At 43.3% G+C, this 27,806-nt stretch overlaps 2 protein-coding genes across 4 annotated transcripts in view; both read left to right on the top strand.

Annotated features, from left to right (window-relative positions):
- Positions 1–20,334, top strand: part of LOC146671025 (myosin-9-like) — a 31,328-nt gene extending 10,994 nt beyond the window's left edge. Inside the window, exons 2-41 of one of the 2 annotated variants that reach the window (XM_085403186.1) lie at positions 610–941; positions 2,733–2,889; positions 3,905–3,932; positions 4,042–4,135; positions 4,734–4,754; positions 5,955–6,047; positions 6,132–6,195; positions 6,316–6,414; positions 6,535–6,678; positions 6,781–6,876; positions 6,962–7,233; positions 7,435–7,608; positions 7,691–7,864; positions 7,966–8,080; positions 9,166–9,353; positions 9,734–9,855; positions 9,965–10,034; positions 10,119–10,279; positions 10,396–10,504; positions 10,637–10,768; positions 11,117–11,323; positions 11,417–11,554; positions 11,672–11,795; positions 11,918–12,089; positions 12,203–12,415; positions 12,517–12,661; positions 12,741–12,947; positions 13,115–13,219; positions 13,699–13,851; positions 13,994–14,242; positions 14,338–14,550; positions 14,646–14,858; positions 15,245–15,406; positions 15,497–15,625; positions 15,720–15,808; positions 15,908–16,031; positions 16,144–16,352; positions 16,539–16,647; positions 16,920–17,092; positions 18,721–20,334. In XM_085403186.1, the coding sequence (XP_085259312.1) occupies positions 615–941; positions 2,733–2,889; positions 3,905–3,932; positions 4,042–4,135; positions 4,734–4,754; positions 5,955–6,047; positions 6,132–6,195; positions 6,316–6,414; positions 6,535–6,678; positions 6,781–6,876; positions 6,962–7,233; positions 7,435–7,608; positions 7,691–7,864; positions 7,966–8,080; positions 9,166–9,353; positions 9,734–9,855; positions 9,965–10,034; positions 10,119–10,279; positions 10,396–10,504; positions 10,637–10,768; positions 11,117–11,323; positions 11,417–11,554; positions 11,672–11,795; positions 11,918–12,089; positions 12,203–12,415; positions 12,517–12,661; positions 12,741–12,947; positions 13,115–13,219; positions 13,699–13,851; positions 13,994–14,242; positions 14,338–14,550; positions 14,646–14,858; positions 15,245–15,406; positions 15,497–15,625; positions 15,720–15,808; positions 15,908–16,031; positions 16,144–16,352; positions 16,539–16,647; positions 16,920–17,092; positions 18,721–18,838 (5,892 nt within the window). In that variant the 5' untranslated portion in view covers positions 610–614 and the 3' untranslated portion in view covers positions 18,839–20,334. The remainder of the gene's footprint in view (positions 1–609; positions 942–2,732; positions 2,890–3,904; positions 3,933–4,041; positions 4,136–4,733; positions 4,755–5,954; positions 6,048–6,131; positions 6,196–6,315; positions 6,415–6,534; positions 6,679–6,780; positions 6,877–6,961; positions 7,234–7,434; positions 7,609–7,690; positions 7,865–7,965; positions 8,081–9,165; positions 9,354–9,733; positions 9,856–9,964; positions 10,035–10,118; positions 10,280–10,395; positions 10,505–10,636; positions 10,769–11,116; positions 11,324–11,416; positions 11,555–11,671; positions 11,796–11,917; positions 12,090–12,202; positions 12,416–12,516; positions 12,662–12,740; positions 12,948–13,114; positions 13,220–13,698; positions 13,852–13,993; positions 14,243–14,337; positions 14,551–14,645; positions 14,859–15,244; positions 15,407–15,496; positions 15,626–15,719; positions 15,809–15,907; positions 16,032–16,143; positions 16,353–16,538; positions 16,648–16,919; positions 17,093–18,720) is intronic. The other variant, XM_085403187.1, reaches the window with a different exon arrangement.
- A 775-nt stretch (positions 20,335–21,109) lies between these two features.
- Positions 21,110–26,461, top strand: slc25a38a (solute carrier family 25 member 38a). Of its 2 annotated transcripts, none has more exons than XM_085403188.1 (8): positions 21,110–21,323; positions 22,629–22,823; positions 23,295–23,419; positions 23,618–23,702; positions 23,814–23,993; positions 24,813–24,981; positions 25,093–25,253; positions 25,372–26,461. In XM_085403188.1, the coding sequence occupies exons 2-8, from the start codon at positions 22,809–22,811 to the stop codon at positions 25,492–25,494; spliced, it is 858 nt and encodes a 285-aa protein (XP_085259314.1). In that variant the 5' UTR covers positions 21,110–21,323; positions 22,629–22,808; the 3' UTR covers positions 25,495–26,461. The 2 variants fall into 2 exon arrangements, with proteins under 2 accessions (XP_085259314.1, XP_085259315.1); XM_085403189.1 differs by having other exon boundaries at positions 22,715–22,823.
- The last annotated feature ends 1,345 nt before the right edge of the window (positions 26,462–27,806 follow it).

The raw sequence follows: 27,806 nt of genomic DNA on the forward strand, positions 1-27,806 counted from the left end.
CGCCCAGCCCTAGTGTCTATTGGAAAGGGGAAAGTACGAATGACATGTATGTGGGTGGCACCACACAAACATTTCAACTTACTCTAAATAATAAACCAAAACAATCGAGCAGAAATGTGAAAAGGGACTTTTCCGTTAGTTCCTGCAACCTCTTGATAAGCGCTATAATTCATCAACCAGTTTATCTCTAAAATCAAACGAGCACCATGACCAGCCAGTAAAAGACTGTACTGGAGCAGTTAGCCAAACTGCAGGCCCCCCCTGTTGGTACTGCTGTCTCTGTGATCCGGACACATGTTTCTTCCCTGCCACTCAAAATTTGATTAGGTATTCACAGCGTTTAGCCTCGGAGTAACAGAGCCTTGTTTGAACTGTTTCCTTTATGTCAACGCAGAGCCGTATTGCTCTTGTATATTAGTGGTGACCTGTGCATTCCTCAGAGATTACACGTGTAGACAGATGGATACCAAATAGAGAAGGAGTTAAACAGGAAATTACATGTAATAGTTTTCTTTGAAGATGTGAAACTGCTCATTAGATTTTAGTGTGACACTAATCTCCCTGCACCGCTAACAACAAGCAATGTTTCTTTTTCTCTCTGTAAAACAGCAACCATGTCGGATGCAGACAAGTTTCTGTACGTGGACCGTAATGTGGTCAACAACCCACTGGCACAAGCTGACTGGGCTTCCAAGAAGCTGGTATGGGTGCCCTCAGAGCGCCTGGGGTTCGAGGCCGGCTCCATCAAGGAGGAGCACGGCGACGAGTGCGTTGTGGAGCTGGCAGACTCTGGAAAGAAGATCCGAGTGAACAAGGATGACATCCAGAAGATGAACCCCCCGAAGTTCAGCAAGGTCGAGGACATGGCCGAGCTCACGTGTCTGAATGAGGCATCCGTGCTGCATAACCTGAAAGAGAGATATTACTCTGGTCTTATATATGTAAGTATGGAGCACTGACCTTCTGTTGCTCTGTTCATTCTGTCTGCTGAAATCTAACATCACAATAATATACTAGATGTGATTTCTATTTATATTCACCCACATATCATTAATCTTGGATCCTATTATAGTAGCTTTGCAAGATTCAAGGCTTAAGCTGCAATTGAAAATGACATTCAATTAAATGATGCACTAATGTGCTTATTTTCTAATAAAGAAAATACATTTTGCAATCATTATGTTCACTATTTGACTGTGGACCCATTATGCTCACATCAAACTGTTTTAATTCTCGGACTTATGACTCACAGTTCAGAATAGTTTATTACACTGGGCTTTGGTGCAGCGCCTGACCTCATCCTGCCTGAAGCGAGCTGTTTCAGCTCTTCTTCCTTTGAAGAAAAAAACAAGCTTTGTTTTGATTGGCTTACCCTCATAAACAAAAGGTCTGATCAGCAGTTGGGTGTGGCTTTTGCGCCCACAGCCAGAGCTGTGTGCATGAGATGACCATATTAGGGATGGCTGCTGTCACTGACATCATACAGACCCAAGAGCAGGAGAAAAACCACAAAAAGAAACCCTCTGAAAACTTTGCTTTTAGCTCGTGGGGATTACTTCCTCATAGACTTGCCTCATCATGTCAAACGTTAACCAGGTTGCTATTGTTATAGAAAACAAATGACAGGAAAAAGGAAGAGCATAGCTGTTCCCCACTGGCTTATAGAAAACAATCTACTCTTGAACCCTGTCTAACCTCCTAATTATCTTGTTAAGCTCCAGTGCAATGACAAATCATACACACCGGCTCTTCTTATAAAGAATGTGAACAGTCTTTTAACATACTAGTGGTACTTCAGCAGTCTTCTCCCTCAGTGTTGTCCCACTTTGTCTCTCTTGTTTGATCCGTGTGTGTGTGTTTCGGAGTCTTGTAAACAGGAAGCTGTAGGGAACAATACAGTTGGGAGTGTGAGAGATATGAAAAACAGTTTTGGCAGAGATGAACATGGAATGTAAATTATGTTGTAACTGCTCTTGCTGCCCCCATAATGAATGTTATTTACTCCATCTGGGCTGGGAGTGATTTTTGGCCTCTTTGACTCTGTGATGTGTGACCCGGTCATATCAACACAGCCCGTTGTACCCCTCCCTCCAGAGACCCAGGCTACGGTCGGTTTGAGTGGCTCCAGGCTCTGTAGTCATGAAATTGACCATCTCCCAGGGGAACGCGGGTGTACAACAGAGGGAGAGATGCCTGGTACAAAGAAATTGGGAGGGCAGCTCAGGAATGCGAAATATTTAAAAACAAGACAAAAAAAAAAAACAACTTTATTTGTTATGCTATGAGGAGAGATGAGTCCAGATATACAAGATACATGACTTATTAGTTTTATAGAAATGAATAAACAGGGAATTTTAATGTCTGACTCTGAGAAAACATTGTTTTTTTTGTGTATATGACTTGGCTGGCTTGTCAAATAGCTGTACTTTTTATAATGCCAAGATCAGTCATCAGTTTAAACTTGCAGCAGGGTGGGGTTAATATTCCATAACACAGGAGGATTACAAATAAGAGTTCATGAGAATTTTAAACTGAAGATGGGAAGTCCTTGTTATCGAGAAGCTGCGGAAGCCCTTTCCTTTAATGCGAACTGGCCATTTATATTAATTCAGTAATGCGGAGGGATGCAAATCTCTGATCACATAAACACATCCAGTCTGTTTCACAGGTTTCTTTCTCCAGTTCAGGCGAAGAGCGCTTCTTTAATTGTTTAATTCTCATCCACTTTGCAGACATACTCTGGCCTCTTCTGTGTCGTCATAAACCCCTACAAGAACCTGCCCATCTACTCAGAGGAGATCGTTGACATGTACAAGGGCAAAAAGAGGCATGAAATGCCACCCCACATCTACGCCATCACTGACACGGCTTACAGAAGCATGATGCAGGGTAAGACACGGTCCCAGCTGCCTGTCGAGATGAGAATTGTATGACGGCATTTAAAGAAAAGGAAGTGGTGGCGACGTGCTATCATGAAAATATATTTCGTTTGCTGTTAAATGTTTGAAATTCTCGAACATTTCCACACCAAAAAATACAGTTCCTGTCTAACATTCCCAGACATAACATTGTGAAACTGGTGTTCTGAGTGGCACAGCTTTGATCAACACTGGCTGATTGTTTGTGTCATTACTTCTTTTAAACAATGAATGCAGGGTATAAGAGTACTCTGTATTTTGGCTCTGCATGGAAGACCCAGGGGACCACTGGTTGCAGAATGTTGTTTGAGACCCTCTGAGAATTACACTTTTCCAGCTTGTGCCATCAGAATCTCTCAGCTCAAGCTAATAAAATTTGTTGCTCACTCATTGGAAATATACACATGGGATATAAAATAAATTTTCAACATTTATGAATTTACACCATGTTTGAGCCTGTACAGTAGCTTACAGCCATTATGTTGAGCAAATTTCCTGACAAAACTCTGCTAGTGCAGATTTCCTGTGCCGCCCCCCCCTCTTACTACTGCCGTGTCACATAATTATGCAGTGTTTTTTTGCGACTCTGTGAATTACCATCGAGACAGTTCTCGGTGTTTCCTGCATAGCAATTGTATTGTATGTTTTAATTACTCCTGCATGCACCACAGCAGCTGGACATTAAGGCCACTGTTGTGCATATTGTTGTTCAGTCCACCCAAGCTACACTCTGTCCCTTCAATGCTCTTCATTTGAGGAGGCGCTGCAGTAATTAAAAAAGGTTACTTAGACCCAAGCACGTCTTCACTGTCGCAGGAAGCAGGATATTCATTTCCTCTCTGTGGTCAATGAACTTCCTGTCGTATAGACAAAAAACGTCTTGCACTGTAACGATAGCTTATGTTCATTTTGTATATGCAGAATTGTTGTTCAGTGGGTACATATTCAATTCTTTTTTCTTTTTTTCTTTTTTTTTTTTTGTGCAGATCGTGAAGACCAGTCCATCCTGTGCACGTAAGTTATAGATGATGAACACATCAACAGTGGTCACATTACAGAAGATGTCCTCTCAGTGTTGAATCAGTCCACTGACTATTTTATTTTCTCCTGTTTGTGTCTGTAGAGGCGAGTCTGGTGCTGGTAAGACAGAGAACACGAAGAAGGTCATCCAGTATCTCGCTCACATCGCCTCCTCTCACAAGACCAAAAAAGATCAGGTCAGTCTTGCAGCTGATACTTGCATTCGAACCTTCAGACCTCCATTGTTTATCACATTCATTCATCTCACTTCACTCCCAGCTGTTTTACTCCTGTAAATTCAAGTAATCATCCTTTTCCTCCGTGCACCCTGGATCTACTTATTTTCATTTTAACTGTAATTAGTATGCACACTATCTGATTGTGAATCAATCATTACATTGTTGCCTTCAAGCCGCTCATTTTCTACAGGAAACAGAGCAAAATTGCTGTTGGTAAAGCTGCACAGAAAGACCATCAAGGAAAAATGTGTGGCAATGAAAATAACGACCCTGCAGGCACAGAAAACAGTAGTGTACATTCAGGCCCTCCTGTCACACTTCATATAGACCAGAGACCTAACTTAATCTACTATGTGTTTGGGTTTACTTCACTTTTTACTGCAACTTGTCAGTAGAAATAAAACTCTGCCAAGCAGTCAAGCATTACGTCACACTACTGTTATCTGGCCTGTCAGCGCTGCGATAGATGCTGCTAAAACCCACCCACAGGGGTTTACTGAAAACCACATCTATCGTCCCTTTTTGAGGTTGTTGTATTTCTCTCTCCCATCAACAGAACAACTTGGTCCTGTCACATGTGAGTTAACCCTCCCCCTTCATTCACTCTTCCTCCCCACCTGCTTCTGTCATCACAGTCCTCCTTCTACCACGCCCATCCTCTTCTCTCTCCCCCCTCGCTGGACCGCACTATTATGGGAGTCACTTTGTATCAAGGGCAGGGGTTACGTGTCTTGCCAGCCAATAGGAAGTATGGAGGAAGTTTGTTTGCAGCTCAGCGGCAGCCGTATGTGTTCCTGTGAAAAATTCAGCCAGACAATGGCAGGATAAAGAGGGTGGGGTCTTTGCTTGAGCTACTTTTGCTATGATGGATGTATTTACATTTGTCTGGTTGAACTTTTCACAGGTTTTGTTGCTACTTTGTATGTGCCGATGATTCCAAAGTCGCTTTTTTTTTTTTTTTTTTTTTCTTTCTTTTTTCTTTTTTTTTTTTTTTTGCTTGGACAGATATCCTAAGCTGCATACATGTTGTGTAATGACCTAACATGCACTTGAGGAAGTTGTACTCATTTGGCTGGGGGACACCATTTGCTTTCATAAAAAGCTAACTGACAGTGATATAATATGAGAACTGGTTAAGATTGACTTAAAATTCAAAGGTTAAATTCTGCATTAAGCATGGTGTATATGTGGGGTTTTTTTTTTGAAGGAAAGAGTTATTAAAGTACTGAAATAGAAACGACAACTTGTTTTGTGCTTGCGGTTCACTGGACTCCTCTGCTTTGAATAACAGGTGACGGGTTATTGACAGTCTCAGGGTTTTGGGGTCTTTGTCAGTTTAAACGCTAACATGTCGTTGCGTGTTGGGATAAAATGCTTGGGTGTGATGTGTGCTGCTGGTGTATGTATATGTGTGTATGTGGTATCAATCTTATCGCTTTTTGTTTAAATGTCTTGTTCTTTATGTTGCCGTCTCAGATGTAAGTATATTATGGGTATATGCAAAACGCCCGCCTCTGCTTTTTTGTAATCATAAGTAACTTTATAGTAAATGTCAGATTAGCATGTGAAGCCCTCACAATACACAGATTAACCTCTTAAGCCCCAACGACCCCAGATACGGGGGCAAAAGGCAGGAGATTGATTAGGCGTTGGGGCTTAAGAGGTTAATTTTAATGATTTATGGTCTTGTTGGATATGAATCCATGGCTGAGAAATTACCTGTATGGATGTACCTGCGTCTTATGTTTTGCATTGCAATTCTGTTCCTTTCCACTAGGGGGAGCTGGAGAAGCAGCTGCTGCAGGCTAACCCCATTCTAGAAGCCTTTGGAAATGCCAAGACTGTCAAAAATGACAATTCCTCCAGATTCGTAAGAATTAACTGCTACAGCCTTTGTTTATGATTTCTTCTAAATACCACTTTCACTTAAACATTTTTTCCTCCACACCACCAGGGAAAATTCATCAGAATCAATTTTGATGTCAATGGTTACATCGTTGGTGCCAATATTGAAACTTGTATCCTTAATGCTGTCAGGTTGTTGCCTTTTATGTTATTATTACTAAAGAAGTCTTAAACATGTTCAAGAGCTTTTCTGTGGTAGTATCAGAAGTTGTCCTTGACACACCGACCTCTAGACTTGTTGGAGAAATCTCGTGCCATTCGCCAGGCCAAAGAAGAGAGGACCTTTCACATCTTCTACTACTTGCTCACAGGGGCTGGAGACAAATTGCGCAGTAAGCAGCACATTAAACAAAAATCTCTGTTTAAAGATGGTGCAGTTTCCTCAAGCATTTGGTGACTTGATGTTTTTTTTGTTTTTTTTTTTTAACTTTTCCTTTGCTGTTTGATTTCAGGTGATCTCCTCCTGGAAAATTACAACAACTACCGTTTTCTTTCCAATGGGAACGTCACAATTCCGGGCCAGCAGGACAAGGATCTGTTCACAGAGACCATGGACGCCTTCAGGATCATGGGTATTCCAGAGGATGAGCAAATTGGTAAGACGACAGCTTTTGTTTCTGTGCATGTGTGTCTCTATGTATTACCAGCTTAATGTAACTCTTGCCATGTTAATTAATTTTGCTGTTTTCCGTGTGCAGGTCTGTTGAAGGTGGTGGCATCTGTTCTGCAGCTTGGAAACATGAGCTTTAAGAAGGAGCGTCATACAGACCAAGCCTCCATGCCTGATAACACAGGTAAGCGAGCACTCTGCACATTAATTTTAAAATGTCACTCTTCCATCCTGCACTACTCATTCTCTTTCCCTCGTTTTCTCAATAGCTGCCCAGAAGGTATGCCACCTCATGGGCATGAATGTCACAGACTTCACCAGGGCCATCCTGTCACCCAGAATCAAGGTGGGTCGAGACTATGTCCAGAAGGCTCAGACTCAGGAGCAAGCAGAGTTTGCCGTGGAAGCCCTCGCTAAGGCCACATATGAGAGGATGTTCCGCTGGCTCGTCATGAGGATCAACAAAGCACTCGACAAGACCAAGAGACAGGGAGCCTCTTTCATTGGCATCTTGGATATTGCTGGCTTTGAGATCTTCGAGGTAAACACACAAGGCAGTTTTTAAAAATATAATTACCTCTCCATCAAGCACCACACTCGCTGCAGATAATTGTATAATTAACGTATATTAATTGTATATCAGCTATGTGATAGCTGAGCACTCATGTTCATGGCCGTCTGTTGTAACAGCATGCAGCCCCACGATATTTCTTAAGCATTTTCTTTCCCTCCATGTCTCCAGCTGAACTCATTTGAGCAGCTGTGCATCAACTACACCAACGAGAAGCTGCAGCAGCTCTTCAACCACACCATGTTCATCCTGGAGCAAGAGGAGTACCAGAGGGAGGGCATCGAGTGGAGTTTCATTGACTTTGGCCTCGACCTGCAGCCCTGTATCGAACTCATTGAGAAGCCAGTGAGTTTTCTGATCTGCTGTAACTATGTTGGTCCTCTGAGCGTCTTTGTTGGTTTGACTCATGTGCTCTCGTCTGTCCCAGGCCAGCCCCCCGGGTATCCTGGCTTTGCTGGATGAGGAGTGCTGGTTCCCTAAGGCCACAGACAAGAGCTTTGTGGAGAAGGTGCTCCAGGAGCAGGGAACACATCCCAAATTCTTCAAGCCCAAGAAACTGAAGGATGAAGCAGATTTCTGCATTATCCATTATGCTGGCAAGGTAAACATCGCTTAGTTCATTATGCTGTTTACATCAACATATTTCTATCATTAAAAAAAAACCCAAAAACTTGACACTTCCTGTCTGGTGTCACTCTACAGGTAGACTACAAGGCAGGCGAATGGCTGCTGAAGAACATGGATCCCTTGAATGACAATGTGGCTTCACTGCTCAACCAGTCCACAGACAAGTTTGTGTCTGAGCTCTGGAAGGATGGTGAGTCGAGGCAGATGCCTTGTTTTTGCCTTTAACCCAGGAATCGCTGCCCCTCTAAGATATGGGAATATAATCATGTTGCTTCATAGTGCTTTTTTTTTTTTTCTCTCTTACTGTCTGGTGTGTGGACCTTTGTTTTTTACCTTTTTTAAATTATTTTTTTCCTCAAATCCCGTTGGTGGTTTTCCTTCCATTCCTTCCCCTGTGTGGCCCCACTTTTTCTCATTTTTGTCTTTTACTGCATCTCAGAGGTACATAATTGTCAGAGAGCCTATTTTTATCAGCGTTTTCCTATTCTGCACTCAGATCCAGGTGAAAAAAGGTTTCTTTCATTTCTTTAGTATTTCTTCCTCCTTTTGGTCCTGTTCTTTCTCAAAAATGTTTTCATCCCCTCGTTCTCCCAGCTTTATCAACCAAAAGTGTATTTTGTGTTGCTCTAAAATCAGCTGTGTGTGCAGTAGCAAAATCTTCTGGTGGTCTTGCCACTTGTTGCTCTGTCATTGAACTCTCCTTTTCTCCCTCTGTGTGATAGTGTTGTTTGGGGACTCCTGGTGTTGGTCATGGGTACTGCAGCAATGGGTATATCCTGCATGGGTTTGGTGTTTTTTTTTAATGTCACCACAAAAGTACATGCCCACTGCAACCGCCAATGTTTGTCACCTTCTCAGGCACATACATATTTAAATCAGTCATCGCACACATTTTCAAAAGCAACAAGCTGTCAGTTTCAGTAATGAACTCTCTCCACTCACTGCACTTTATACATGTTTTGTTCTTTAAATTTTGGGTGTGTTCTTTCCACACTTCACTGGCCTTGTGCGACTCCCTCTGTCAGCCTCCTTCCTGATTTGTTCCCCTCTCCACATGCACTTTTGTGTGTGATTGTGTGGCGTTTCACTGGTGCTGGTTTTGTGAACTACCTCTTCTCTCTCCTGTTGTGTTTACCAAGAGGAGGTGGAGAGACAATGCTCATATTCATTCTCCTTTTTGATGTGCATTTGATTTGAGTTTGCCTGGTGAAATATTCAAATCATGCTGACTTTGTACATAATGTCTTCTCCTTTCTGTTTTCCCCCCTCGTTCAGTGGACAGCATAGTGGGTCTAGATAAGGTGACTGGCATGTCTGAGATGCATGGCGCTTTCAAGACTCGTAAAGGGATGTTCCGCACGGTGGGCCAGCTGTACAAGGAGCAGCTGTCCAAACTGATGGCCACACTGAGGAACACAAACCCCAACTTTGTTCGCTGCATCATCCCTAACCACGAGAAGAAGGTACTACAGAAACGTGGGCATCTGACTGGATGTTGCCACTGCAACTGAAACTCTGAAAATGCTTAGCAGATGGGGTTGTTCAATTGTAAAGTTTGTCAGTTACGTCTGCACTAGAATACACCACTGAGCACATTTTATTTTGAGTCAGGAACCCAGGAGTTGTTGCACTCTGACCAGGTTTACCTGTCATGGTTTTTTTTTTGTTTTGTTTTGTTTTGTTTTTGTTAAAGCTGTCACAGATCGACTCGGCCCAATTCTCATATTTTCATTTGCAGCTGAAACACCAACAGGGGCTCAAATGTCTTTCCTCTTGGAAAAGGAAGAGATGTTAATATGCAGAATAGAGCATACTCTTAATCAGCAAATCTTCCTCTTCTCAGGCTGGTAAACTGGACCCCCACCTGGTTCTGGATCAGCTGAGGTGTAATGGTGTGCTTGAGGGGATCCGTATCTGCAGACAGGGCTTCCCCAACCGCATCGTCTTCCAGGAGTTCAGACAGAGGTAAGACTATAAATGTTCCCACTGGGTTGTTTTTTTTTTTTTTTTTTTTTTTCACATTTTAATTTATTTAAAAACAACCCAATATGCTCTTCACCTGTGTTTCCCTCAGGTATGAAATCCTTACCCCCAATGCTATTCCCAAGGGCTTCATGGATGGAAAGCAGGCCTGTGTGCTCATGGTAAGTAGGCTTTAAACTTCTAATCACACCCTTATAATGCCTGCTTCCTCTGCCGGAGTGACTGATCATTCCCTTTCTTCACAGATCAAAAGCCTGGAGCTGGATCCCAACCTCTACCGCATTGGCCAGAGCAAAGTTTTCTTCCGAGCAGGAGTCCTGGCTCACCTGGAGGAGGAAAGGGACATGAAGATCACGGACATCATAATCAGCTTCCAGGCCTGGTGCAGAGGCTATGTGGCCCGCAAGTAAGAACATTTTTGTCATTATATAGATTACACATATAAAGTGTAATTCTTGTCTTTAAGTGTGTTACTTTACACTTCTAGAGAATATGAGTTGTGACTCTGCTGTTTGCTTGTAGGGCTTTTGCTAAGAGGCAGCAGCAGCTGACTGCAATGAGGGTGATCCAGAGGAACTGCGCTGCTTATCTTAAACTCAGGAACTGGCAGTGGTGGAGGCTCTTCACCAAGGTGAGCCTCGGCGTCCTCTCTGCAACTTCATAGCACTTGTTCTGTTTTTTTTTTTTGTTTTTTTTCCTCTTTAATTTTCCTCCTTGTTTTGGCTTTTCTTACTCTTCACATCTCCCATTTGTTTGTCCTCAGGTGAAGCCTCTGCTCCAAGTCAGCAGGCAGGAGGAGGAGATGCAGGCCAAGGATGAAGAGCTGAATAAGGTGAAAGAGAAGCATTTTCATGCTGAGCAGCAGATCCGGGAAATGGTGGACAAACACCAGCAGGTAAACTTCGAACATTCGTCCACTTTCTGGCACTGTTGCAGGGCTTCTATCAGTGACCCTGGTTTATTTCTTTAGCTATAATTTACACATGTTGTCAAAGCATCTCATGTGGGGAAAGTCATGCCAGAAAATAACTGCTCAGCTAGTCGACTTGAAACTGAACTTATTCAGGTGGACAGCAATAAACTGGATCAGATAAACTCACAGAAAGAGACAGAGTTTTGGTCTATTAGAGGATTTAAATATAGGCGGTGAATTCAGTGATGAGGGATAACATCGCTCTGAATTTTTTAGGTGACATTTTTTTCTGAACTTGTCTCTTAAACACCTATTTCCCGTTGCTTGTAGCTGAATGCTGAGAAGATGGCCCTGCAGGAGCAGCTTCAGGCAGAAACAGAACTCTGTGCCGAAGCTGAGGAAATGAGAGCCCGTCTTGCTGCCAAGAAGCAGGAGCTGGAAGAGATCCTCCACGACCTGGAGGCCCGAGTGGAGGAGGAGGAGGAGCGTGCCTCTCACCTGGCAACGGAGAAGAAAAAGATGCAGCAAAATATTTCTGTAAGCAGGAAAACAAAACATGGTAATTTAAATCTTAATATGGAGGGCGTATTGCCATGTTAAATCTCCAACTCGTCATTTATCTGCACACAGGACTTGGAGCAGCAGCTGGATGAGGAGGAAGCAGCCAGACAGAAGCTCCAGCTAGAGAAGGTCACCATGGAAGCAAAGATGAAGAAGATAGAAGAGGATGTTATGGTGTTAGATGACCACAACAACAAACTAATGAAGGTCAGAATGGATGAATTGGAAACGATAGCTGTGTAAATCAAGCACAGTAGGAATTTGTTCTGAAGATAATATACTAAACTAATAGTTTCATATTGTTCACCATTGTTGTGAGCACAGGAGAAGAAGCTGCTGGAGGAGAGGATCTCTGAGGCCACCACCAACCTGGCAGAGGAGGAGGAGAAATCCAAGAGCTTGCAGAAACTCAAGACCAAACATGAGGCTATGATCACAGACTTGGAGGGTGAGAAGAAAACCCAAAAGTAGCAGAGAGCATCATGCAACTTGTGTGTAATACAGCATCTTTTTTTCCCTCCATCCCTGTAATTAAATTTTTTTTTCTTTTTTCTTTCTTTTTTTTGCCAGACCGTCTGCGCAGGGAGGAGAAGCAGCGTCAGGAGCTGGAGAAGAACCGACGCAAGATGGAGAGTGACTTTACTGAGACAAGCGATCAGATTTCTGAGCTGCAGGCCCAGATTGCTGAGCTCCGTGCCCAGCTGGCTAAGAAGGAAGAAGAGCTCCAGGCAGCTCTGGCCAGGTCTGTGTAAACACTTAAGATGTTTGCCCTGCAGATTAAAAAATATTAATTTGAACAGTGTATTTAGGAATTCTTCACTAATTATTTTTTCCTGACTTCTTCCTCCCTTTAAGGATTGAGGAAGAGGCTGCACAGAAGAACCTGGCCCAGAAAAAGATCCGTGAGTTGGAAGCTCAGCTCTCCGAGCTCCAAGAGGACTTGGAGCTGGAGAAGCAGGCCCGCGCCAAGGCAGAAAAACACCGCAGGGATCTGGGAGAAGAGCTGGAGGCCCTCAAGACTGAGCTAGAGGACACTCTGGACTCCACTGCCGCTCAGCAAGAGCTCAGGTACAGACATTAGTATAGGAGCAAGTATAACAGCTAAACCTCAACACATCTGGTTGGGTGGTGTTTAGACAAGTCGACTAATCTCTCCTCTTCCTCCATAGGAGCAAACGTGAGACCGAGGTGGCCCAGCTTAAAAAGACTCTTGATGACGAAAGCAAACTTCACGAACAGCAGCTTGCTGACCTGAGACAGAAACACAGTCAGGCCTTTGACGAGCTCAATGAGCAGCTGGAGCAGGCTAAGAGGGTAATTTTTCAGAGCTGGTATTCAGATTCAGTTTTTCTCATTTGTCAGTTTCCTTTACAGTTTGACTGTCCGTCTACAGAACAAAGCATCTGTGGAGAAGAACAAACAGGCCCTGGAGTCTGAGAGGAATGAGCTGTCCATCGAGCTGCAGACTCTGATGCAGGGTAAAGGAGAGTCAGAACATCGCAGGAAGAAGGCCGAAGCCCAGGTCCAGGAGCTGCAGCTCAAACACTCAGAGAGCGAGCGCCAGAGGCTGGAGCAGGCTGAGAAACTCTCAAAAGTGCAGGTACAAATCTTAGAAGGCGCTAAGAACAGATATAGTGATTCCTTCTGAGAGCTGTCAGAATGATCGCAGTTGCATTTTTATAGAAGGCCAGGGATTAACAATTCAGTGTTGAGTGATGGTGTGTCCTTGTCAGTGGTTCATGTTTTTGTTTTTTCTTTTGTCCACAGGCTGAACTGGAGAATGTTAACAGCGTGCTGAGTGAGGTGGAGGGCAAGTCCATTAAGGCAGCCAAAGACTGCTCTACTGTAGAATCCCAGCTGCAGGACGTTCAGGTACACTGCCACACAGATGTTAAGCATGCATAACAAATACAGTGTTTAATACTTTTGTTGTTAGTTTCTTTTATAATAATCACTCTTGAGCAAACTGGCATAGACTAAACCTGAAGACATCTTCTGCAAAGTTAAAGTTTGTTAGTTTCTACTTAATATGTACAGTCTTAAGACATGTAGGGAAAGTACAATGAATACAAGTCTTTATTTTAAAGGGATAAAAAGCCCCAGACTATAACAATGAAGTATTTGTCTTCTTTGAAGTTTTTAAGTTGAACTGTAGCAGACGGACTTGACTGTGAAGACACTGGCTTCACATTAAATCATGTTGTTTAAAAGTCTTAACAAAAGAAGAGTGTATGAAGAGCTTTTTAGTGCAACCTTTAGCAGAAATATTTAAAAATGAAAGTATTGGCTGTTATAAACGTCTGACTCTGTGACAACATTGCTGTAACTCTGCTTGTCCGTCATTTCAACAGGAATTACTGCAGGAAGAGACGCGCCAGAAATTATCAGTCAACACACGGCTGCGCCAGCTCGAGGATGAACAGAACAACCTGAAAGAACAGCTGGAGGAGGAGGAAGAAGCCAAGAGGAACGTAGAGAGGCAGCTCCAAACAGTGCAGGCTCAGGTAAAACATCGACTTCTTCACATTGCAGGACGCAAACCTGCTGCAAAGAATACCTGCATTTAGTTTTCTGTGGGAGCTCACAGTCGTTTGAATCGCAAATCCATCACACAGCTGACATGACTTTATCCCTACCCCCCCTCAGCTTGCTGAATTGAAGAAGAAGGCGGAGCAGGATGCTGGCTCTCTGGAAAGTGCTGAGGAGGGAAAGAAGAAGTTTCAGCGGGACCTGGAGGGAGTGAACCAGCGCCTGGAGGAGAAATGTGCCGCTTACGAGAAGTTGGATAAAACAAAGACGCGTCTCCAGCAAGAGTTGGATGACCTGCAGGTTGACCAGGACCACCTCCGACAGATCGTGTCCAACCTCGAGAAGAAGCAGAAGAAGTTTGACCAGGTAGGCCAAGTATACACAAGATAAGAGAGCCATTAAAATGTCTTGTGGAAGGAAAAGCAAAATAAAAACACTGCTGCATGTTGATTTTTCTGTAGATGCTGGCAGAGGAGAAGAATATCTCTGGTCGCTATGCAGAGGAGCGTGACAGAGCTGAAGCTGAAGCCAGAGAAAAGGAGACCCGGACACTGGCTTTAACCCGGGAGCTGGAAGCCCTGAGAGAGGTGAAAGAAGAGCTGGACCGCAACAACAAGCTGCTGCGGGCCGAAATGGAGGACCTCGTATCCTCCAAGGATGATGTTGGCAAGAACGTAAGTCAAGAAACATTTCTTTTTCTCTGTAGAGGTATGTTCTGCTCCAGTGCTGTCTATCCTTCGGTTTTCATCATAAATGTTCTTATATGCAGGTCCACGAGTTGGAGAAGGCCAAACGTGCAATGGAGCAGCAGCTGGAGGAGATGAAGACTCAGCTGGAGGAACTGGAGGATGAGCTGCAGGCCACAGAGGACGCCAAGCTGCGCCTGGAGGTCAACATGCAGGCCATGAAAGCCCAGTATGAGAGAGACCTGGCAGGACGCGATGAGATGGGAGAGGAGAAGAAGAGGGCACTGGTTAAACAGGTACAAATATTCATCCATCCAACATTTAGCTGCTACATATAGGTACAGCATTGTTGAAAGCAGGCGTGTTCTGATTCTCATGACTAAAGCGAGTGCGTTTTAGACCAACAATCTGGCAGTTTGGGAATAGGAGGGGGTAAATAGGAGGCGGCTGTTGCTAATTCATAACAAAATGCATTTTTTAGTTGTTCCGGGAGGAAAAAGTACTTACAACCTTAAAAACGTTCTGATTAGGTCTCAATGCTAGCTGGTTGAACTTCAGGAAGAACCAGAATGAGCACCCGGTAGCATAAAGTCAGAAATGAGTTGAAGTTGGGCTTAAAAGTTATCAGTGGAGAGGAACGTGTAGTTTTTCTTGGCTTTGATCAAATCGACGTGCCTTTCAGGTGAGAGAGATGGAGATGGAGCTGGAGGATGAAAGGAAGCAGCGTTCTGCTGCCGTGGCTGGACGCAAGAAGCTGGAGCTGGACCTGAAGGAGCTTGAGGCAGCCATCGACATGGCGAACAAGAACCGTGACGAGGCCCTGAAACAGTTGAAGAAACTTCAGGTGAGTGTTGCCTTTTTATATCTGATCTTTGAATAGGAAACATGGGGTTTGGTCTCAGCTTTTTGACTCTTCTCGTGTTTTTGTCTTCAGGCCCAGATGAAAGATCTCATCCGGGAGCTGGACGACACTCGCTTGTCCAGAGATGAGATTCTCACCCAGAGCAAGGAGACTGAGAAGAAGCTAAAGGGCATGGAGGCTGACATGCTCCAGATGCAGGAGGTTGGCATACACTCACTCATTCACCTCTGTGTTCTGTGCCCCTGCTCTGTGATCTACTTTAACTCACTGCATTTTCTTGTTTATTGCTATGCAGGAGCTGGCGGCTGCAGAGCGAGTAAAGAGGCAGGCCCAGCAGGAGAGAGACGAGCTGCAGGATGAGATCAATAACCAAGCCGCCAAGAAGTAAGACTTCAGTCATCAGTAAAATGAGCAGACCAGAAGTGTTCAGTATCTCTACTTGTGCCATATTTAATCTCTGCTCTCCCTCCTTCCTCTTTTTAGCGCTCAGGTTGCAGAGGAGAGGAGGCGACTGGAGGCTCGTATTGCTCAGCTGGAGGAAGAGCTGGAGGAGGAGCAGTGCAACACTGAGCTGGTCAACGACAGGCTGAAGAAGGCAATGCTTCAGGTTTGTATACACATGCAAACATTTTTAGACTCTGATTTGAAGTTCAGATGACTAAAGATGCTTAAACATTTAATATGTAGAATGGAAATAACTGATTAATTTTTACATTCAGACTGACCAGATGAACGTGGAGCTGACTGCAGAGCGCAGCACCTCTCAGCGTGTCGAGGGGGCTCGTTCCCAGCTCGACCGTCAGAACAAGGAGCTGAAACTGAAGCTGCAGGAGCTCGAGGGAACGGTCAAGTCAAAGTACAAGGCCAACATGGCCGCCCTGGAGGCTAAAATTGCTCAGCTGGAGGAACAGCTGGATATAGAAACCAGGTAAAAGCCACTGAAGCGGAACCATACGGACACAATTGTTATTTCAGACTTGCTTCCAGCTAAGCCAGCTTTCTTCTGATTGGCTATCTCTTGTAAATAGGTTAGATCCACAGATTAGTGGGGCCTGAGATGACCATATTAGAAAAAAAAAGTGTCTTTTGTCTGACTGTTATGTTTGTGGCTCAGGGAGAGGCAGACTGCCACCAAACTTGTGAGACGCAGCGAGAAGAAACTAAAAGAAGTCATCCTGCAGGTGGACGACGAGAGGCGCAACACCGAGCAGTACAAGGACCAGGTGAGAGTTTCTTTACAGTAAACTCTGTCTCCCTGTTGTGGCTTTTCTAAGTATTTACAATGATGACTATGAATATCTGTGCATTATGCAACAAGTCAAATATTTAAATGAATTGAAAATAATGTAATGCTCCAAATCGAAATCAGATCTATTTTGACATTAGCTTTGTAGCCTTCATCAAAGGGAGACGTTTTTGTGCTTCTAACTTTATCTGGGCTCAAGCAAAAGTTTTTAATTGTATTTATTTATTTATATTTTCTCTTCTCCTTCAGGTCGACAAGTTGAACTCTCGCATGAAGCAGCTCAAGCGTCAGCTGGAGGAGGCTGAGGAGGAGGCTCAGAGAGCCAACGCCAGCCGAAGAAAACTTCAAAGGGAGCTGGAGGACGCCACAGAGTCTGCTGATGCCATGAACCGTGAAGTCAACAGCCTCAAGAGCAAGCTCAGGTGAGTAAAGCACCTGTAACACAGCAGAGGCTTTCATTATTATCAGAATACTTTATTGATCCCTGGGGGAAATTTTTTTTTTTTTTTTTTTTTTTTTTTTTTTTTTAAACAGTGCTCCATTATAAACCAACCTTAACAAGACAGATAATACGCTAACTAAGAAGATAGATATATACTCATCTTGAGCTTGCTGTAGCAGTCCTGCACAGATCAGCTGAAAGTGCAGGAAGCAGGCAAACTGCCTACCTGCCCTCCCCCCAGCTGCCCTCTTCTGCTTGTGCCAGCCATTTGGATTTGACATAGTAGACAGGATATTGACGGTTACACGCTCATGCAATAAACATGAGGATATATCACAAGACACGATGAGATATCTGCTAACTCTACACAGGGCCATTTAGCAGTTGTGGCAGTTTGTCTTGAAACGACTATAATCTCCACATTTCGCTTTACTTTGCATGATAGTGTTTTGACTTGAACCTCAATTATTCAATTCAATTCAATTTCTTTATTGTCCCACAAGGGGAAATTAGTTTAGCAGCAGGAGGATAAGAACAAACAGAACAATACTATAAAACAATAATAACAATAATAATGATAGAAAATTCAAGGACAATTATTTGCCATTAAGGAGACAAGACGCAGTAGGGATAAAAGAGACCTGGAGTCTTTTAGTCCTCCTCGGAGGTACTCTAAAACGGCGGCCGGAAGGCAACAACTCAAACTCACTGTGAAGTGGATGGTTCACACAATTAATAATAGAATGAGCCTTTCTAAGCACATTTCTATTGTAAATGGCCAAAAGTCCATCTTGCCAGCGCCCTGAAATTTTGCTAGCAGTTTTTACCAGAAGTCCCAACAGATTCTTATTCTTCACCGTCAGGTTACCAAACCAGGCAGCGATACAAAAAGACATCACAGATTCGATAAAACTTCTATAAAACAAGGACAACATCTCAGATGAGACGTTAAAAGATCTCATTTTCCTTAAAAAGAACAGTCTTTGTTGAACTTTTTAGTAGTGGCATCAGCATGAGATTCAAAACACAGTTTATGGTCAAGTACCACACCTAGATATTTATAACTCTCAACGATCCCAATATCGGCAGTTTTAATGATAGTGGGTGATGAGCTATAAGAGGACTTCCTAAAATCAATAATCATGTCTTTAGTTTTTGACACGTTAAGTGAGAGGAAGGACTCATCACACCAATTCACAAAATCATCTACAACCTGTCCATGGCCTGACTCGTCCCCCACACGATCACTGTGTCATCAGCAAACTTCAGGATGTGTCTGTTTGTGAAATTGCTGCGACACTCATTTGTGTACAGAATGAACAGAAGGGGAGAGAGGCAACAACCCTGGGGTGATCCAGTAGAGGAGGAGAGCACATCAGAAAAGACATGATTTACCCTCACACATTAGGGTAAATCATGTCTTTTTGCAAATGGTCAATTAGGGACCATTTGCAAAATAAGCCTTAATATATTTGTTAATATTTTTTTTTTCTTACATTTCTTTGTAGACATTGCACTTTAGTTCGAAAAACACATTACTTATGTCTTCTTTGTTTTTTTTGTTTTTTTTTTTTTTCTCATTTATAAATTCCTTTCTCTCTCTTTCAGGCGTGGTGACCTCCCCTTCACCACACGCCGCACCATTCCTCGCAGCAGTGGTGGCGGCGGTGATAGTGAGGAGGAGAGCGAGGTGAAGAGTGAAACCCCCGAGCCCAAGCCTGAATGAACTGCGCCTCTCGACTCGTTTAAAAATTACACCATAAATAGACCCAAAAACACACATGAGCACACATTACTGTAACTCCCAAAACGGAGACACAAACATACAAATGTTGTCCAGATTAGCCACAGGGATGCAGATTAACATCTGATCTCGCTCTTTCTCTCTCGCAGTGACGATCTATGCATTCTCAATGCAGACACACACACCAGACGCCATTAAACTGGGACAATCACCATACTGACAAACACACACTTTTGTTTTTTGGGGGGGCAAATTTCTCTGTTGCTTAATTTTTCATTCTCTTGGAAAAATGAAAATATTTTTATAAGGAAACATTCCACGTGTAATAGTCCCTTTAGGATCTATTTTTCTAACTGAAGAAAAAGAAGTATAGATAAATGAAGACAGATTACTGGAAGGGGACCAAAGTAATATCTCAATCTATAGAATAGTTTGGGTTTTCTTTTTTCTTTTTTGTATGCAGACATTTTTATAACGGTTAAGAAAGGAAGTGCTTCGTGTTTGTTATGCTCTTGCCTTGGTCTATAAAGGTGGTTTATATGCTGAAATGTATTCTAGCAATTTAGCTGCAGTTAGCACTCGTGACTATGCTTTTTGGGCTTGATCATTTTGTTACACACATTTCATGTGGAAACATTAAATTTGAAGGCTTTCAAGCAACAAATTGGCAACTTGTGAATCTATTGAAGGTATTTGATTGCGACTGTGCTGAAATTTCCTGATTTTTAGCACTGCATTTGGGTTGTGTTGGGGAGGGGGGGCATTTTAGCCTAGATATTATCATAAACCACTGCATTTGAGTGTTTCATTGACACAAAGCTTGAAAGTTTTGAATACACGGTGCACATCCCAATTTAGTATGTGTGCGCACACAGCCAACACACACTAAAGGCCTTAAATGCAGCAGAAATCTCCTGGGCAGGGTCATTTATTTTTCTGTTTATCCCCATCAGTGTTTTGTTTATTTGCTAATGTTCAGGGTAAAGTTTAAATGGGGTGGTGGGGTAGTCTCTTTACTCACAGCACACACTGTATTCTCAGGGTACAGCTTGTTGACAGAAGTTGCTGATTTTTATCACAAACCAAAGGCACATTCATGTGATACGGATTGTAATTTATCACTTGTATGCTAAAGTCTGACTGGCCTTTAAGATGTCATATACGCCAGGTTCTGAGTAGATGTATCAGATAAACGAGCAGTCTGTGTCTAAATGATGGAGAAACCCCAACAAGCTGTGCCCGAGGTAGCTTTTGGCTCACACTGCTGGAAAGTGAGAGGAATGTGTCGTAACTTAAGACTTACGGCTCACAGTTTAAACAATCACATCTTTCGCACTTAAAGAAAATCCAAAAGGGGGGGGAGAAAAAATAAACTGCATCTCGATTATTGTAATGTTTTTCTGTCTGCACCTCTGGAATGGAAATCATGTTGTGAAATGTTGGAATTATTACGATTAAAGATGCTTTCTAAACTGCCACGTGTTGTCTGTCTGCGTTTTTCTTTTCTTTTTTTTCTTTTTTTTCCCCTAATGCTTACTCTTTTGTTTACATCAGAGTTCACACTGAAAGAACAAGGGTTAAGTTTGAAGGTCAGAACCAGACAGCTCAGTGGTGGATCACATTTGTTATTTATAAAGTGTTGCGTCCCCACCAGCAGACGGCAGCCAGGGTTTTCCATCATGCTCGTGAGGAGGAGCAAAAGCAGGTCAGAACCGGTTTAACTGAGTAAGAGTAAACGTGGATGAAAGATATTTTATTTCTAGTTTAGACACTAATAGACGGTAACTTAAAAGGAGAGAAAGGTTATGTGTAAATTAGAGTCCTAAACAGTTGACTGTGAAAATGCTACAAGTACTGCTGTTGGCTAAATGACTGCTAGTTGTACTTTTGTGTATTTCAGTTTTTTATTATACTATCTATCCTACAATTGACTTGGTTCTAATTTAGGGGGGAAATTACCTCACTCATTTTTGTTTTAAATTTATTTGGTATAGTTTCATTTCAATAAAAACTCAAAACATGTTTCGTTCCGTTCAAATAAATACATTGTAATTTTTTTAAGTTAATTAGTAATTTAATTTAAATTTAACTTAAAAAATAGTCTTTTTTTCTTTTTACTCACCCTGGCTTCCCGGAGAGGCGCCCTTATCTTGCGCACGTCACAGCCAGAAGCTGTTTAACCAATCAGAAGGCTGTATCGCAGATGGGCGGTGCTTCCGCGTAGTTTCGACACGCTGCGTCTGAGAACAGGAACCGGCCGGTTTGGGCTTATCGCAGAGAGCTAGAGAGGCGGCTGTCAGGTTTGGTGGTACATTGCAGCTCTTTAGTGGGGAGTGGTGGTGAGGTTTGTCTTCGCCCTGCTTAGAGTAGTCAATTAGAAGAATTTGCGCTCAAGCGTAACTTCGTTGATGTTATTTATTTGGACTTCGGCGGGGAGAGAAAAACAATTGGTGGACTATAGTTAAAGGTGCGTTAGAGGGAGAGCTCAGCAGAGCCTCAATACACAACATTACACACACGATTTTCATCAACGCGCTCTTTTTAAAAAAAATGTTTTTGAAAACGTGTTGTCAGCTAATCTGTCAGAAGTCCTGCGGAAAGTCGAAGGAGACACCTGAAGTAGGCCCCCTTTTCAATATAAACGCCATAGTGGGAAGACGAAATGTATTTTAAACACAAAAATCAGCACATCTGGTCTTTGGCACGATTATAAAAACTGTTGGTGTAATTAGATTGTTGGGTTACAGTATCTTGTTTTTGGCGTTTTTATTATGCATAAAATCCACAACTTTGCATGATTTGCATGACTTAAGTGATTCAAGTAAAATCAGTAAATTCGACTGGAAAGGATGTGTGCTAGCTCCATGTAGATGAAATTACATTATTATCTTCAGACCTTAGATTTTAGTCTGAAAGCCCAGTAGTACAGATGTTCCACAAGGATCCCTCCTCGGTCTTCTTTACTTCTTTTTTTTATTTTTAATGTTATTTAGCATATCAAACAGTGTTATATCTCTGTCTTTATAACTTGTTTTATATGTCTCTGGCTCTTGACTTAATTTGGACATTGCACATTTGGAGCCTGCTTTCGATGTATTTTAATTTTCTTTCATCTTAAATAAGTGCTTATTATTTTCTGCTCATCAAAGCAGCCTGCTTGGAAGCCCTGGATAGACAGTAAATGAATCTTAACACACATGTGGAACACATAGAAATTGGAGATTTAAAGTAATTGTGTGTGCTGAAATATTCCTGAGAATGAGATCACCGCACAGTCTACAGTTGTTTGTTTCCTATTAATTTTATGCATGCTTCTCCCTCCTACCTGATGGTGCTTCATTCTCTTTATCACCCTGTGCTGTATTTCATCATCTCAACATCTTATGTTGAAAAAAATGCAAACAGTGATGTAAGGGTTTTATTTCTAAGGACAGCCAGTGTTTTCTTTGCTTACACTTAAGTGCAGAATGCCAGCTCACAGGGCTTTCCAGCGCTAGCTGTGTCTCTTATGTACACTGTGGAACTGTTTTTGGACACTGTGCTCAAAACAAGTGCGAACAGTCTTTACTTTTGACGTACTCGCTCAAGCTCTTCACAGTCTCGTGAAGGACACGCAGCAGTGTCTCATGCACCGGGTCTATCCTAATTTGTAGCATGCTGATCTTTGGTCAGTTAATGAGTGGCCTTGTGTATCGGGTGGGGGCAAATAGGACACACGGTGTTGGTCAGGCAAGCTTTATCTATTCTGTGTGCGCACTGTCCCCTCATTCAGACAGCAGAGCTGCGCTCCCTCACCATCTCTCCATCCCTGCTCCTGGAAGGCCAGTGTGAGTAACTCCTCTTTCTCCCTCTAATCAGAGGGAGACATTTCAGTGGACGGCAACGAGGGGAGGAAGCCAGAAGGTTTAGTGTATTGCAAAAACGTCTTGAGAAGTGACCCTCGAGAAGAAACATGGAACTTTTAGTGGTGAGTATTAGATCTCCGTTTTGTTACATCAGAAGCTCCATCCTTATCAGTGCGTACATCCTTATTAGGTAACTTGAGATCAGGGCGTCCTGTCTGACTGATAACTTTTGGAAATACTGATTAACTAATCCACGGTCTAAGAGTCTGACGGCGGTTAAGGTGAAGAAGAGCTGCTGAGTCATTAAGCTGAGGGAGCAAACTCTGTTGTTACATCACATGTGAATGGTACTGTGAGGCTGGGCGTTATAGGGGAAAAGACGGTTGGAATATTGAAGTGGTATTAAATTATTTATTTACAAAATATAAACATGGTTTAATAGCGTCACTGTCAGTGGCGATTACATCTAAGTAGTTTGTTGTTGTAAGTGTGCATTAAAGAGACAGAAATATGCTCTGTAGGCATAGTCATGACAGTCAGGATTTTAACTAGAAATGCAAATGAAATTTGCCCCCCTCCCCCACAACCCTCAGGTGCACCCGGCCATCAAAGCCTTCATGTGTGGCTCCCTCAGTGGAACCTGCTCCACGCTGCTGTTCCAGCCTCTCGACCTGGTCAAGACCCGTCTGCAGACTCTGCAGACCGGCGTGCAGCCTGGGTGAGTGTGCATGCACAGTTGTCAGTGTCGCATGCTTTCCTGTCTCATAAGATCCAAAAGCTGATTTTATTTATTTATTGACTGGGTGAACTCAAAAAGCATGACATTGATTGACCTTTATAGGCCGCACACATAGCAGCAGCGTTGACTGTTTTTGGCTTTCGGTCATCTTATCTGATGCCTGTATTGTTTCTTCAGTTCGGGCAGAGTGGGGATGGTGTCGGTGCTCCTCAGTGTGGTGCGGACAGAGAGGCTGCTGGGACTCTGGAAAGGAGTTTCACCGGTTAGAGCTTCTGTATACTCGAGTCTACCTCGTGTACAGATTTAGTCACAAATTCCTGCTGTGTGAGCCACCATGCATCTGACAGTCTCTCTCCTCCGTCTGCTCCTTTAGTCCTTCGTCCGGACCATCCCAGGAGTTGGGATCTACTTCAGCACCTACTACTCTCTGAAGCAGCACTTCTTACAGGACAGATGCCCAGGGGCCGCGGAGGCTGTGCTGCTGGGGGGCGGAGCCCGGACGGTGGCGGGGGTAGTGATGCTGCCGGTTACTGTCGTCAAGACACGTTTTGAAGTAAGCAGTGTCCAGAGAGGGGTGTACTACGAAGCGAGGTTAATTGGTTAGTGAGGTATGTCGAACTTCAAGTCGGAGATTTCAATGTCACCTGGTGGCTCTCTAGGTTGCCATGGAAACCTGGTGCTGAACACATAATCTGTCTGGAGCAGGTTATATTCAGTTTAGGTTTAAAATTGTCTCGTGGCTCTGTGTATTCGCTGATTAGTGCTGATAAGTGATTTATGGATTTCCTGCTGAGTCAGCGCGTACTAACTATAGATACAGCAGTGTAGATTTTCTGCTGCATATTTCTCAGTTGCTTTATTCATAGCACCAGTGTTGCCTTTTTGGTGTATGTGTTTTATAGCCTGTTCTTTATAGACCTCAGTCACGTGTAACTCTGATAATGACTCTGACTGAAGTAGGCGGTGCTCAGTCGTTTCATTGTATGTGGAAGAAGGGTGAAAAAGGTGTGTCAGATACCCTCTCTTCACATGAGCTAAACCCCAGAGCTTCTGCGTGTACTTACATGAAGTAATTCATGAATATAAGATTTTTTGAAAAGCCTAAAATAAATAGAATATGTTTCTATAATACTGTGTTAAAAAAATAGATAGAATTTGGTATAATTTCAATTGATTATTCTTCTGAAGTGAAAGAAATTCTTTAAAACAAAAATGCATCTGTGCAGCTTGTATGTGAAGAAAACATATATGTAGACAAATGTTTACTTCATTGATATTATTGTTTGACCTGTGCAGCATGCTTTCACTTTAGCGTTGCGTTCATATTGTGCTGTTTTATGCATGAACTGAACCAGACGTCTTTGTGTTTCAGTGTGGCAGGTACAGTTACGGGAGTGTGATAGGGGCTCTGCGCAGCGTGTGCCAAACTGAAGGTCCCGCGGCTCTGTTCTCCGGCCTCATGGCCACTCTCCTCAGAGACGTTCCTTTCTCCGGCATCTACGTCATGTTCTACAGCCAGACCAAAGCCTCACTCCCCAAAGGTAAGTATGGACTCAGAGAGACATTTAGTAGCTTAAGAACGAGAAATATTCGCATTTGGAGTTCTTCTTGGTGTTCATTTAAATACACATGCTGGCCTATCTTCCTTTTAGAGATCAGCACGTCTCCTGCGGCTCCTGTGGCTAACTTCAGCTGCGGGGTTCTGGCTGGCGTGTTGGCCTCCCTCATCACTCAGCCTGCTGATGTGGTCAAAACACATGTCCAAGTGAATCCGCAACTCAAGACAGCAGAGGCCATCAGATACATCTATATGGTAGCTGTCTCAATCTTCCTTCTTGCTCTGCTGTGGTTTTAAAATTGCGTTCCATGTATCGTGTTGAATAAGCTGGTTTTAATCAGCTGCATGCCTCACTTTGCTCTCACTCTCTAAGGAATATGGACTCCAGGGCTTCTTCAGAGGGGCCGTTCCTCGGTCTCTGAGGAGGACCATGATGGCGGCCATGGCGTGGACCGTTTATGAACAAATGATGGCGCACATTGGGCTGAAGTCCTGAAAGTGATCAATGTTGAAAATGTTGTAAAAGGAAGAAGAGATATAGATGGAGTTGCAGTGAATGAGCGCACAGGAAGGAACTGGAACTACTGCAGTGCTCGTTAGCGTGTCAGAAGCTTTCAGTGACCGATTTCACTCAGAGTCTAAGAGACATGTGGGAGGTCTCCTGTACATTTAGTGTCTTACTGGGTGTGTCTGAAGGTCAGAATGTGCAATATAACTTTAAAAAGACTTTCAAGATGATACAAAAATGCTCTGATATTTTTCTACTGCACTACTAATTACACAAACTTTGGTGATTTTGCTCCAACTATTTGGACCATGTTTGAGAAATCCCTTCAGAGTTTTGCGTGTGCTCCTGGGGGGCTTTTTGTGACAAATGGTTTCTTCCTTCTTGTTGTAAATTCACTTCCACATATTTAGGAGTCTTCGCAATCTGCAGGTTAAACTTGGCAGATCAAATGCTTTTGAGTGCAGATTAACTGGGAAATGTTCACTACACACTAGCCTGGCTGTTGTAGGGCTACAAATAAGATTTGGACTGTATGCAGAAACAATGTCTGTGTCTCTCCACAGTGTTCTAAAACTCTTTGAATGGCAGGGAAACCCTGGTCTGAGTGGGATTTCCAAAGCCTCAGATGTTTGCATGCTGTGTGCAATGACTCAGCCCATGACTACTACAGGCAGTGAGCCAGATTAAGCCCAGACTTATGCACTTTAACCTCAGCATATGTTCAAAATCTAGAGAGCTTCTTAAAGACAAGATTGTGAGTCTCCATGTGTAACAGTGTTATTTATATTCTGATACTTTATTTAAGTGTGTGCTCACTTGACACGTGCATTTGCCAAAAATTCATCTGCCTTAAAATGTCTTTGGAGTCTTTTGATATTTGTTAAAAGTGGTTTTTCATGCAGACGTTTTCACTTTTTAAACATGTCAAACAAAATAAAGTTATTGGAAAATTTCATCTCTGTGTTAATTTTATTAGGAGAAAATGACCAAAAGTCATTTTGGTCATTTTCAGGGGCGATCGTGGCTCAAGAGTTAGGAGTTCGCCTTGTAATCGGAAGGTTGCCGGTTCGAGCCCCGGCTTGGATAGTCTCGGTCGTTGTGTCCTTGGGCAAGACACTTCACCCGTTGCCTACTGGTGGTGGTCAGAGGGCCCGATGGCGCCAGTGTCCGGCAGCCTCGCCTCTGTCAGTGCGCCCCAGGGTGGCTGTGGCTACAATGTAGCTTGCCATCACCAGTGTGTGAATGTGTGTGTGAATGGGTGAAGGGGTGGCACGGTGGTTAGCACTGTTGCCGCACAGCAAGAAGGTCCTGAGTTCAATTCCACCATCAGGCCGGGGTCTTTCTGTGTGGAGTTTGCATGTTCTCCCCGTGTTTGCGTGGGTTCTCTCTGGGTACTCCGGCTTCCTCCCACCGTCCAAAGACATGCAGCTTGTGGGGATAGGTTAATTGGATAATCCAAATTGCCACTAGGTGTGAATGTGCGAGTGAGTGTGAATGGTTGTCTGTCCCTATGTGTTAGCCCTGCGACAGACTGGCGACCTGTCCAGGGTGTACCCTGCCTCTCGCCCAATGACAGCTGGGATAGGCTCCAGCGCCCCCCGCGACCCTGAAAAGGACAAGCGGAAGCGAATGGATGGATGGACCAAAAGTCATGCCTGAATTTTAAGCTCGAGTTCAGTACTGATTACTCTGTTATGTGCACCTAAGCTAGTACCAGGCTGGACCCTTTTGCCTTCATAACGGCATTAATTCTGCAACAGGTTGCAGAAAACCTCCCTCAGAGATGTTGCTCCATAATGAGGTGACTGGAAGCCATTTGAGTGCAGTGAACTTGCTGTCATGTTCATGAAAAGTTGAAATGTGTGGCATGGTGTGTGTTATCCCTTTGGGAAGCAGCTATCAGAAGACTGGTACACTGTGGTTATAAAGGGATAGACATGGTTAGTAACAACAGGCTGTGGCATTAAAATGATGCACAGTTGGTACTAAGGGGCCATGAAAATAGCCTTCATATCACAAGACAGAATGGATCCATGCTTTCATGCTTTTCATACCAAATTCTGACCCTACCATCAGACTGCGCAGAAGAAACAGACAAATCAGACTCTTCTATTGCTCATTTTGGTGAGCCCAGACAAATTGTACCCTGTTGCTGCCATTTGATTGGCTGATTAGATATTTTTGTGTTAACAAGCAGTGTCTGATAAAAGGACTGGTGAGTGTACATATTTTTCTTAATTTAGTGCTCAGATCAACTTGACAAAAATAAGAGTACTATTAACACAAGAACACGCCCCTGA

This window comes from Rhamphochromis longiceps, linkage group LG4 (genome assembly GCF_057381845.1).
Source record: "Rhamphochromis longiceps isolate RC_006_pf linkage group LG4, R_longiceps_female_GT1.1, whole genome shotgun sequence".
NCBI lineage: Eukaryota > Metazoa > Chordata > Actinopteri > Cichliformes > Cichlidae > Rhamphochromis > Rhamphochromis longiceps.

Coding starts and splice junctions, on each gene's coding strand:
- slc25a38a (XM_085403188.1), top strand. Junction 23,420..23,617: donor CAGACCGGCGTGCAGCCTGG/GTGAGTGTGCAT, acceptor TTGTTTCTTCAG/TTCGGGCAGAGTGGGGATGG. Junction 23,994..24,812: donor TCGTCAAGACACGTTTTGAA/GTAAGCAGTGTC, acceptor TTTGTGTTTCAG/TGTGGCAGGTACAGTTACGG.